This window comes from Athene noctua, chromosome 14, assembly GCF_965140245.1.
Source record: "Athene noctua chromosome 14, bAthNoc1.hap1.1, whole genome shotgun sequence".
Taxonomy (NCBI): Eukaryota; Metazoa; Chordata; class Aves; order Strigiformes; family Strigidae; genus Athene; species Athene noctua.
The window spans coordinates 12,101,711-12,114,332 of record NC_134050.1 but is presented as its reverse complement, the minus strand read 5'-3'; the positions used below and the strand labels follow the sequence as shown (position 1 = coordinate 12,114,332).

The 12,622-nt window shown below is 42.5% G+C and overlaps 1 protein-coding gene across 5 annotated transcripts in view; it reads left to right on the top strand.

Annotated features, from left to right (window-relative positions):
- PTDSS2 (phosphatidylserine synthase 2) overlaps positions 1-12,622 on the top strand; it is a 41,080-nt gene that overhangs the window by 12,787 nt on the left and 15,671 nt on the right. For all 5 annotated transcript variants that reach the window (XM_074917802.1, XM_074917803.1, XM_074917805.1 and 2 more), the window contains 3 exons: positions 3,762-3,844; positions 9,100-9,167; positions 12,091-12,225. In XM_074917802.1, coding sequence (XP_074773903.1) covers positions 3,762-3,844; positions 9,100-9,167; positions 12,091-12,225 — 286 coding nt within the window. The remainder of the gene's footprint in view (positions 1-3,761; positions 3,845-9,099; positions 9,168-12,090; positions 12,226-12,622) is intronic.

Genomic DNA, 12,622 nt, shown 5'->3' with positions numbered 1-12,622 from the left:
GGGATCTGAGGCTCCCATCGTCTCCTCTGTAAAAGTGCTTCACCCAGTCCCTTGGCAGAGCAGCTGAGGGGAGGGTGAGTGGCTGGATTAATGGACAGAAAGGATGGGCAAAAACCAAATTAGAGCATGAACCGATGAGATGATGAGGCAGGGTACCTGTACTGATGATTTGTATTTGCATCTATTTATATGCAGACATTTGAGTGCCGTTTCCCTTCCTGCAACACGTTAGGGCAATTAAAGGAAGAATTCATTTTAATTTTTTTAGATAAGATTTATATAAATGCTTTATCTGCAAATCTAGTCAAAGTTCATTCGGATCATCCACACAGATGTTAATGTGATGACATGATACATATGATCAAATCGCCTCTGTTGTAAAGATAATTGAAAATTTACTTTTGTTAGCCAAAGAGATGCTGCACTGTAAAGCCTGTCTGCTCACTGAGACTTTTTATTCATGCTGTTCCTACAGCATTCAAAGCAGCCCTGAAATAGCCCATCTCTGGCAGGACTGAGCTCCAGCTCTGAGCGTAGCTACATAAATATTCAGTGACCTCCTTTGCATACAATGGCTGTGGAAAAAATCCACATCTTCCAAATACTTTGAATGCTGAGCAGGGGTTCTTGGAAAAAAGTTAATTTTTTTTCCATATAAAAACCATGTTCAGGTTTAAAAAAATCTTGTATGCATCAGGGTTGTACATTGAATTTCAAGCCATGAAACAGTCTCTCTTCTAAGATGCCTTTCTACCCTAGTTTTTGGCAATAACTGAGCACTGCTCAGCTGTGATGACAAACCCGGGTGTACGTGGATTTGAAGTTGATGATCTCCAACTCCTGTCGCTGAACACCCCCAGGGAAAACGAGGGAACAAGGAGGCTGGAGCTTCTGTGGGTTCTTGGGTGTGTGGTGTTGTGGAGGGGACTGTGCCAGTCATGCCACCACAGATACAGCCAGGCAGGGCCCGGCAGTGGGAGCTGTCTTGTGAAAACTCTGGAACAAAGGACTGTACCCAGATACTCGTAGAGAAGCTTCATTGTCTTGCCTCTGAATCGACTTAAAATAACACAGACAAAAGCTTGTTTGTACTAACAAAACTGTTGCCATGTTTTTTCCCTTTCTGATTCGGTTAAGTGCTAAAATTACTTTTGTAGGCAGGCTTTGCTATTTAGTGTCTTCCTGATCTGCTGCTCAAGAAAATACCTTAGCTGGGCTGCCTGCAGGGGTGGTTTGGGGAACCCTCCCTCAAATCCTGTCAAAGTTCTTGCCTCAAGGCACGGCAGGCCTGCAGGCCTAGCTGCTGGTGGGGCTTTGAAAACTTCGAAGGAGGCACTGTGATGATGTTAAGGGGAGAAATTTAGTTACTGCAGGAAAAAAACCAAAAGGTAATGGAGCTGGCATGGTTATTATACGAATTTGTGATTTTCTTCAGTTTCCCATGGTGAGCTTGAAGTGAAATAATACAGCTAAAACTCCAGCTTATTTTCAGCACAGCTGCTGCATCTGCTGTTTGGTTGAGAGCGGATTTTAAAAAAGGAACATCACTGTAAGTTCCTGCGGTGATTTAGATTCAGGTCATCTCCAGCTTCAGGAAAATTACCCCCACAAGGCCTAAAAGAGTGATTGTGGACATCTTGGTCCAGGGCTGAGCATAATGGTGGTGAGCGGAGAGATGTGAATTGCTCCATGGTACGGGACACAACTGTTCTGTGGAAACGTAAGTTTGTAGTCTTGGTATTTCCAAATACGGACTAGTGACTCAAAATGCGGAATATTCTCATTATTTGAGATCAGCTGAAAACTTTTAGCATCTTCATCTTTGAAAAGGATGATGGAACTGTTTATTTGCTGTTTCATTCAATGGCTAATTCTGCTGGGCTTCCCAACGCCATAAAATAAAAGAAACAACTGAATTACATCTGTTAAATAAACCCCATTTTTACTTTCAGGAAGCACAAACTTTTTATAGTCAGAGGTGAACGTTGCAAAATAGTTTTCATGAATCCTTTGGGTTTTGATTTTTGAAAGAAATTTTGAAATGTTTGAAGTATGAATACTGTTGCTTCTGGTATCTTAACATTTTCTCAATAAAAGCAAAATTATGGGGTGTTTTCTCTGGCTCCTGCAGAGCCATTCTGTTTATGGTCAAGGCTTGCATCACTGACTGCAGACATGGCCTATGCTTGCCCTGCAGTGCAGCGAGGGATTTCCCAATTCTCCATCTCTTCAGCCAGCTCCTTAAGCAGGTAATATGAGAAAGCCTGAGGGATCTATTGGGAGCTCAGATGTAGGAAAAAGAACATTTTTGGATCGCTTTATAGCGTTTCATCCATTAAGACTAAAGGAATATGCCCAAGTAGAGACCATGGGGCTTGTCTTCATGGAAAACAAGAGGTGACTCCTGGAAAAGAAATGCTGTTTTATGCACGTGACATGTTTAAAATTTCAGCTATTTAAAATTCTCCTGAGATTTTAAGTTGATGTTAGGTACTTTGAAATTAAATGCCAGACCTCACCCACCTACCTCACATCTCAGTCTCTCGGGGTCTGTTCTGTGTGCAGAAGGGTTGGTGTTCCTGACGGTGAGGGTCAGGCATTCGGACACGAATATTTGCATTTTCTCATTTTTTCTTTTACTTGCTAAACAGAACTTTACTGAAAAACACACTGCATGTAATTAGTGGTTTTCCAGTCAATGTTGTTTGCTTCCTTTGCTGTTTGATCAGTAGGGATCTCCTCCTGGAGCCTTCGCCTGCCCTTCCACACTGGCTTCAGCTGACGCTTGGCCTTGCCAGGGGGCTGCTGTGTTCCTCCCTGGCAGAGCAGGGCAGAGCTGGTTTTTCCTGGGTTGATTTTCAGCTGGATCAGGCCTTGTTCCATCTCGTCCTGCGAGGCACATGAGTGCCGTCCTCGAGCGGGCGGCTCTGGCAGCCCTGACTCAGGGCTTCCCTTGCTGCAGGGGAGAGAAGACTCTGCAGGTCTGGGCTTAGGGGGTTGCCATAGGCTTGTGGGTCTTCGGTATACTTGGGCCCATGGGCTGATAATTATTTTTCTTTAATGCCTCTGTTATGTTCTGTTAGGGTCTATATTACAGCTCCAGCTTTTGAAATAGCACCAGTGCTGGTTTGGTCTTACAAGCTCCTCCTTGTCTTTAGTTGACTAAGGAAATTTTTTGGACTGGTGACAGGTTAAACAGTTAATTTTAAAATTTCATTGAAATTTTACAGGAGCAATGAGAAGCCCTCTAACTTGAGAGCTTTCTTGCTGCTAAATTTTAAGTATCTTTCTGACAAAGTGGGCATAAAAGCTGCTCAAAGACATAGGGAAGCATTTGACTTACTGTGCCCCTCGTGGCTGTCTGCAGGCTGAGGCTCATTGTGTGCATCAAGGAGCTGCTGATTTGTTCTGGTTTTGCTGGTTGAGTTCTGGGCCAGATGAGGCTCCTCTCCTGCCTGGCCAGACACCAGTCAGGGGCAGCAAAATGGAGGGAATGGAAGCATGCGGTTTGTGGGGAGGGGGGGAGAAGGACAGATGGGTAAACTTTGGGGTTTGAGGCAGTCTGTCATAAAACCACGCTTAAAAGAATAGGGATTTATACCTCCTTCCCGGACCTATCATCTCCAAGAGGCATCTGTTTGATTGACATGTGCAGGAGTTAAGAAACAAAGACCAGACATTTTTTACATCAAAAAATATAATTTACAATTGCATGAGGAAGATGAAGCAATATAAACAGTTTGTCTGTTTTTCACTTTCAGAGGTATTGTTGCCAGTATATTGGTTTTCTTATGTTTTGGAGTTACACAAGCTAAAGATGGACCATTTTCAAGACCTCATCCAGGTAATCTATGTTGCTTAAGTCACTTGCATATTTCTGATAAATTGCATGGTTTATGGTGAACATAAATATTTGTGTTATTGTAGAGCAGGTAAGTCATAATTTAAATACTAATACCGGTTCATTAACATTGCACACTTATCGCATAGTCTCCCAGTTCCACCCAGCCTCCAGACAGCATAGCCATCCTTCTGTGCTTTCAATCTGTGTGTAGCATAGGATTTTTTTTTTTTTTCTTGGATCTCCCTGTTTTGGCTTCCTGTTGTTAGTAAAAGGCTTTGTGTGAGCTGCCACATTTGAAACCTTCACTTCCCTTGTTTATCCCTGCTCTTTTTTCCCCTCCTCCTTTCTGCAATGGGCTGCCCTTCCGGCCGTGTGTCCGGGTGCTGGAGCTCTGTGTCCATCATCCACAATAGCTGGTTGATTAGAAGCCCTTGATTATGATTTTAAGGATTTCTAGTAAGACTGTAAGTCTTGAAAGCATTTGAAAGCACAGCACGTGTAGTGTTATGTCAGGTGAAGTATGAAAATATTTTAATATCTTTGGGGGTTTTATCTATTTTTAGATGTGAATCATTGAGAAAGAATTAAGGGAATTTATATAGGCTTACATAATATTCCTGAAAGCATTAGGCTCTCCTGCAGTCAGATAAAGCTATAAGTATTTCTTATGCCAGAAATTTAACTTTCCATTCTATATGAGAAACAGTAGACAAGTTAAAAACCTTGATCAAAGCAGATGTTGTTCCAGAGCAGTGCCCACAGCACACCTCTGCAAACTTAGGGTTTTATTTAGAAGTTTGCGTTTCTGAGGTCTTAATAAATGGCAGTTTTTAGGCTTTTCTTTCTGTTACAGTTAATTTTCGTTCCTCCTGTAAGATAAATTACTCCTTTTAAGGACACCAGTGATAGTTGGGTGCTTTCAGTTTGGGAACATCCAGTGGTTTTGTCTGGGATGGAAGTAATTTTTATTCCCTAGATCAAAGTAGTACAGAGTGGATGGGGAAAGTCCAAAGGTCAGAGATCTCTGCAGTGAACTTCTAGTGTAGACTGAGCCAACGTCTACCACCTCTGTCTGCTCCTGTCTTGGAAAGGGCAGTTACAGGACTGAAGCTGGGTGTCTTTCAGCAGAATCAAATCATCCACGAACAGGGTGATCGAAGAAGCTCAGGTGTATTCAGTCACTTCATATACTGGGTGTTTTCATGTGGTCTTGTGGCTCAATGCCACGTTTCCTCTTGCTTGTTTGATGGGATGATCTTCTGAAGGGTGTTTTTTGGGGCTGTAGCAGCTCGCTAGGACAGCAGATAGTCCCCCAGTCGCAGCAAGCCCTGTGGGTGCCCGTCCCTGGGAGAGCGGCGGCCCTTCCCACAGCTCTCTGCAGGGAAGGCTCTGGCTGGTGTTGGAGCATGTGGCATTGCGGCCCCGGGAGATCGGGCACTGCCCTTTCCACTCCAGAGGGGTGAAGCAGGGGGTTCTCACCAGACAGCCAAGTCGCTGACAGCCTCACACGGCTGTTCCGGGAGGAAGATCTCATCCCAAAGGAACTGGCAGCACAGGCCGCTGCTGCACGCTGCTGCCATTTATAGGGCGGGAGGGAGGCTCTGGGTCAGGCAGGGCACAGCGGTCACCCGCGGCCACAGCAGATCTGTTACATGAAGTCTTCAAGCTGTGCCTTAAAAGCAGTGAGGTTCCGTGCCTTGCTTCTGTCAGGTCATTTCTGAAGCCTTGTTATTCGGTATGTGTGTACCTATTTATGACCAGCTCAGAGATGTGTTATTTTTTTTTTGGTCTGTTTTTTGTGCCTAATGTTGTTCTGTTTAACTCTTCTTACTCAGCATTTATCCACCTGATTGATTTATGCACAACTCACCTATGTCAACTCGCTGCTGGTTTTGCTAAAGCAAACAAGTTTTGCTAAAGCAACAAGTTCTGCTTTTAGTCCTCCCTCTTAATATAAGTCTGCTTTCCTGAGGAATTTTTTTCTTTACTCATTTAGTCTTTCAGGTGGCGTAGGGCAAACTCCAACCTCTGTTGGTGAATAGGGGTGAACGACTGGTGGTGCATGCAGCCAGGCAGCACTCGCTTAAGTGTTCATCTGCTGTTCTCAGGTCTCCCTACAATGGGAACAGTTTAGTGTTTGAGCGTAGTCATCACAAAGCTATCAGGTATGTAAATGATCAGTTGGAGCCTACTTAATTGGAAAGATAGTCTTAATTTGAGGGAGGATCATGGTGACAAGTGCATTTAAGGAAAACAAATATTAGAGGTATGCCAAAAATAACTTTATAGCTAATGCTGAGGCCGGTCCAGGAAGAGAGAGAACACAATGTTTGTACAGCTTTGAAAACATCTTGTCTCTGGTGTACATGTACAGATATAAAGTAGTCTTCAAAACCTCTTGGGTATTTGTCAGCCAGGGAGAAAGCATACTAAATTATAACCAGATCTTATTTTTTCATTATGAAGTATTGCTGAGCCTCTTCAGCAGATGCAAATTATCTGTTGCCAGACCCCTATGCCTATAGGAAAGGCATAGCTCAGATAAAGATTTAGGTTTTTCTGCTTTCTGAACTGTACGCACATCAGTTTCAGAACTAGTCTGCCATGTTTATGTCTGAGTAGTGTAAAATCTGTCACACCAGGCTTTATAGGTCAGAAGAAACTCAGCATTTTTAAGGCTCCTAGTCAGAAGGTGGCATTTGAAGGAAACAATGCTCAGTTCTCGTGGGAGAAGTGTGTTAATGAAAGGTTAGTTCTTCTGGCTTGAACATAATATTTACTCTTGAAGGTATACAGTCATTACAGGAAAGGATAGAAAACACATTATCAAGCAAACCGATTTTTTTAATCCCTTAAAAAAAAGTCACCACTGTGTTTCTGTCCTGCAGACTTGCATTCAAAAGGCTGAAGTATTTTTTGGCAGCACAGTGTTGCCAGTTTAGGGAGAAGTTCCTCTCTTCCAGATAATCCTCTGACCAGGGGATGGTGTTTTGCTTGCTTGTTTTTCCTAAGCTGCATTCCAGAATGACAAGAGGGTGCACACATGCTCTCAGTCGCTGCTTCCAAGTGACATTTGCTGGGGAATTTGAAAGTTAAATCAAATCTGAAGGAAGGAGAGAAGTCTCAAGTAATGGTTTCTACAACTTTTGTGGAAGGATGGCTGCAGGAGAGCCACTGGTTGTTGCCTCACCAAGGAGAAAGCAGGATGAACTCCGCTTTTCCTTCTCTCAAGGAGACCAGGGGACAAAAACACCTCGTACCGTATGTTTAGAGGTTTGCTTGAGTTTAATGACTGACCCCTAAGAAGACACTTCATGGTATTGCATAATTAAGGAATGACAATTATGTTCATAGACTTTAAGTAAAAATCTTAAAAGTGAAATCTTTTCCAGTGAAAGCTGTTACAGAGCTCTGAAGGTCCTGTTCCAGGCCCCACTTGACTTTTTTTTTTTTTTCTGGAAGTGTAAAGTAGGACATTTGAATAAAATTCATTTAGCAGTTTTGCTGACAAAAAGTCACACCTTCTCACATTTCAGTCTGTTTTAATGATGGTATCAGAAGCAGGCTGTTAGAGACCTCTTTTAAAAAGTATATTTTTAATTTTTTTTTTCTACTTTAGGCTGAATTAGGCAAAGACGGCATTTATTTCTGTTTCAGGGGGCAAACAAACCTGCAGGAAGCTCTGCAGCACCATGGCTACTTGATTTCAGGTTCTGAGCTGATAAGCAAGTATGTTTGCAAGCCTGGAGTTTGTTTATTTCTGGCATTATTTATGTCATGGTCCTGCTTTTAAGCATGAACATACATAAGTTGCCTTGGAGTTGAGAGAGAAATGCCCAGGTCAGGCCTGAAGGTTCTTCTTTTTTTCACTTCATGTCAAACCACGTTCATGCAGGTGAATCACTTGCTGTCTCCACTCACCCATATGAGCGACTGCCTTGATTCCTCTTTGCCCTAGTGCAATTCTAAGTATCACCTAGATGGAACTGTGGCAGGAGAGCTCTGTTTTATAAGGATAAACAGGAAACACCTGAAGGAAAGTCTATTAACAACATTCCGGAGTGATTGGTGTGTGACGTTACTGAGAGATTTAAATATCCACTTGAGTCAAGTTTTGCTGAATTACCTTGTGCAGTTTTTTGGATGTGGTTAGGAAGAAATGCTGGAGCACTCTGCATTAACCAGCTTCCTCTTGTAGAGTTAACAGAAATGCTGGCTGAGATTTCAGAGCCCAGAAATCCCTTTACGGAACGAAGGCCAAACCAGTGTCTGGGTGGAGTAGGAAGAATTCAAGGTGTGAGTGCATCCTGTGAAGCACAGAGCTTGTGCCCAGGGCACTCAGAGAGCCCATTACCTGGGGACTGAGCCCTTCAGAACAACCAAGGTGGCAGTGGTGGAGCTGGAAGCATACAAGTCCTTTAATTTGTGTACCCTTGAGATTCAGGTGTTGCTTCAGTGTGAGAAGATCTGTAATCACACACCTTGGGAGCATGAAGAGCAACTGCAGACTCTGCAGCAGCTGAGTTTTGCATGATATTTCTCTTATTATGAAGAGTTTTGGATGATCTCATAGGTCTTGCATCTAGTACCTGCTAAACCTTTTGTACATTTTTTTTTTAAAATTTAATTCCCAGTGAAAGTGCAAATATTTTTTGCACTTTGAAATGCTATCTGCCCCTTGAGGAAACAACCTCGTCTTCAGGGAAGAAGGTGTGCTTACAAAAGTGAAAGCAGTGGTTCCTCCTGCTGGTCCTGGTCTTGTCTGTTTTAGCAGCACATAGGCAGAAGTTGGCAAAGCGCCTTTCCCACGACAAGGAAAACCAATGCTGGGCAGGTCAGGTTACATGAGATCGTGGAGAGAAAAACTGGATTAGTTTGGGAAGGGTATAGTTCTTTTCCATGGACTGCTGGAGAGCGTTGCAGGTGGCATATGTCACTGCTTCGAATTCTTCAATGTTTAGTTCACTGGGTTGAAGAGCTCTTGTGGGTCCTGGTCTGTTCCCACCAACCCAGGTCAGTGCCTGAGCAATTCGGGCAGATTTATGTGGCAGCCTGTCTGGCAGTTAAAGAGCCTCTCTGGTTGTGCTCTTCAGGAAGGATGGTGAACACTTTACCTGAATGCTGGGCTTTATAATTTCTTGGTGGAGTATCTCTTCTTGAACTGTGTAGTTACATTACTACATGAATAGTAAATGAATAATGGGCTGCTCTTTTGCTGGGACGCTTGCTAACATCCCGTTTGTCCGTTTCTGTAGCTTACTGGAGGTTTTGGCTGTGTGTCAGCGTGGTGTATGAGCTCTTCCTCATCTTTATCCTCTTTCAGGTAAGTAACTTCGACCTCTAGTTACTAAATACCAGTTTAATGTGGATACAAAATCCTTTGTCGGTTTCTTTAGGATTCTTGCTGACTACAGGAGATGGTCTTCATTTTTGTGAAATCAAATCATTGTGCTATTTAATGAAATTTCTAGGTTGAGGAAAAATTATTATAAGAATCCTTCATCTTGTTATCTAACCTCCTGTTAGTCTTGGCCTAGGTTAGACACCACAGTGAAGAGTTCTTAAATGAGTCGAATGGAAGTCAGAGTTCTTGTTTAGATCGAACAATCAGGAGTTGGTGCTTCTGATGTTTAGTCTCTGCTCTGCTGGACTTGTCACTTGCTGGAGTTGCATACCAGCTGTTAGTTTCTTAGAGCCTACAGATTGTGGGATGAAATCATCTTGTTTAATCTTTTGAAATACTCTACCTTGGATGATAAGTGCTTTGAATGATTTTTTGCAATAAACTGAAACTTCATACACAACTTAGTGTAGTGGCAGCAAGCTGAGGATTATGCTTTTTTTTTAGAAAGACATGCTGTCGGTACTCCCAAATAAAGCACTCTATTTTTTTACCATATTTTTATCCTTTAGTAAATAGAATTTTCCCCTGCCTCTTACAATTCAGCTGCTGCATGTCTGAGAAGTCACAGAAGTAAAACATTTTGAGATCAGCAAGAGCAGTAAACCTGGCACTATTAACAGAGCCATTGTGTTCCTGTATGTGAACTTACACCACTGCAAATCAAGGTTGAGTGCCAAGAAGGAGCTCGACTCATCCTTTCCTCAGTTACTCAATCCACTTCCTGCAGTCATCTCCTCAGGCATCAGCATGATTTGAAACTAGGAGCAAATGTAGAGATACTGAAGCATGAGAAGTAACTGTCCTGTGCTGTCAGACAGCCGGCTACGTTTCAGATTTAGATTCCAATTAGAGTCCCTAGTTGTTCATTTTCAGACAGGTCCTTCTTGCTGACATCTTGGTAACCTTTGGTGCTCTGTATTTTAAAAGGGTTGTGCAGGTACCATCAGATTCTCATCAGGTAGCTTTAAAAAATCATTTTAGATGAGAGAAGGATGAGGAACATATTTTTTTAAAAAAAATGTTTTGTCTCTAGAGGTCAAGTGAGCTTGAAGTGGGGCTGGAATTCAGAGGTGTCAGGATCTATCTTTCATTGTAGTAGGGCATTTGCTTTGCAAACAAGTTTTTAATACTGATCAAACTGTTTCTAGCTAATCAGAGATTTCCTTTGGCTTTAGCAATTCTTGTTCTGCTTGGCTTTCCTGGAGCCTCCCCAAAAGTCAGCGCCAAGCTCTCTTAAGAATACAAAACTGTCTTTTTCTTTTTTTTTTTCTTTTTTTGCCTGGCTCATTGTTTTAGCTGGAATGTATCTGCAGTAGATCAGTAAACTACAATGTGAGTTTGTCCTGTTGACGTAACTTGGGGGATCAGTGTAAACCCTTACACAGGGCCCTAATGTCTCATTAGGGTTTCTTTCAGGCTGCCTGTCCTGCTTGGAGGGAGTGGAGTTCTGACCCTTTCACAGGCATGAACAGGTCTGTCTTGCCTTTTTTGTTGTTATTCCTCACCACTGAGGAATACTTACTCAGTTCCAATTTATTCTTATGTTCTTGCTATTTTATGTCACCCTCTTTTTCTCCAGGCATCCTTGTAAATGATACTCCCGACGAGCTGTAGTCAGACAATAATATGTTTCATTTTTATTTGATAGTACTCTTGTAGTTCTGAATTCTGATAGAAAAGCATGGAATTGCTTTGCTTTCCTCTGGCAGTATGTTGTGTTACCAGCCATTCAGTTGTTAAGGACACTCACTAGCTGTTGCTCAGCTCTTTACTAAAAATACATTATTACTTTGTACAGGTTTCAATAAGGTTAAAATTATGCTGAGTCTGTAAGTGACTTAACTTCCTTAGAAGCAAATACAAGCTCACTCATAGTTGCAACTTGTCTTAAAGTGACTTTAGTGGTATTATTCTATAATTCCATTATTATTGCTATTAACTAATTTTGGCCTTGCCCTGCTTTTACTGTCTGCAAGTCTGTCACAGATGTTACATTGCTTCTGTTGTAAGACATTGACCACAACAGTGAGCAATTCCACTGGGAAACACTTATTCAGCAAATGTCTGTCTGAGTTTCTAGTAAATTAATTCAAGTTTTGGTCACTGTTGATAACTAATGTTTTGATAACTTCTTCTTTGCTGTTTGCTTCAAGCCTGCTTCCCACCTGTGCTGCTGGTGGGACCTTATTGGAAATATTGTTTATTCAACGAGCTGCACTATATTTTTTCTGCCATGAAACACAGCACGGTTCTCGACTTTCTGCAGCTGAACACACACACGTGACTAATCCTGCTCACGGTGCACCGACCCGGTGTGCTCGATCTGCTGATGCCTGCATGTGCTGTTTTTCCATCGAGCCTCGTGTTTAAAGGGCTGCTGGGCCTCTCCTCTTCTAGGAAGCCAGAAGGCCACTAACACAGGAGCTGTTAAACGAGCCTTTCCTGAGTTGCTGGCGGCTGCTTCTTCACCCTCGCCAAGCTCAAGGAGGGGAGAGGAAGGGCCAGAGGGTCAGCGGGAAGGCTGGATTGTGAGCTTTTGGGAGGGAGGCGGCATAGAGGAGTGGCTTGGGAAACACTTAAGGATCTCTGATTTTTCATCTGTAAGCAATCTTAATTTCCTTCAGTAGTCACTTTTCCTTAACATTTAGCATTAGAGGCCCAGAAATTCAGGTATATCTGCTGTGTGATGCTCTGAGGTCTGGATATATTTCAAGAGCTGTTCTGTGACCAATTTGAAAAAAACACCCATTTGAAGATACAACGTTGATCTCAATTATCTTTGTACTTTTGTGTGCATTAATGTCACTAAGAGGGAAACATGGGGTTTGTGTTCCTTTTGCAGACTGTACAAGATGGCAGACAGTTTATGAAGTACATTGATCCACATTTAGGTGTTCCTTTGCCAGAAAGAGACTACGGTGGCAACTGCCTTATTTATGATCCTGGCAATGAAACCGATCCATTTCACAATATCTGGGTAAGAAAGAAATAAAGTTACTTGCTAATGAGTCTGGTTTTTGGTAAAAGGTTGCTTAATTGAACTCTTCAAAGTGCAGTCATGAGTCTTTCTGAGTGTTGAAGGAGAGAACAGGGTATTGCTGACTCTTTCAGCTTCCTTAGGTCTCTTCCCTTGACCTTTCCTGTGGATCAGATGGAGATGTGTCTCTTTGTACCTAATTACATTGCCCAGGAGAGGGAGTTTAACAACCCTAGTTTCTCTGATTATTGATGTAAACTTTTCCCCCTAGGAGTTTGGGTTTATTTGTGTGCTTAAAGAATCTTCTGCTTACAGTCACCCTGAGGCACGGAGTTCAAAAGCTGTATGTTGCCAAGCAACCCATAAGTTGCACTTTTCCGAATACCAGAAACCATCA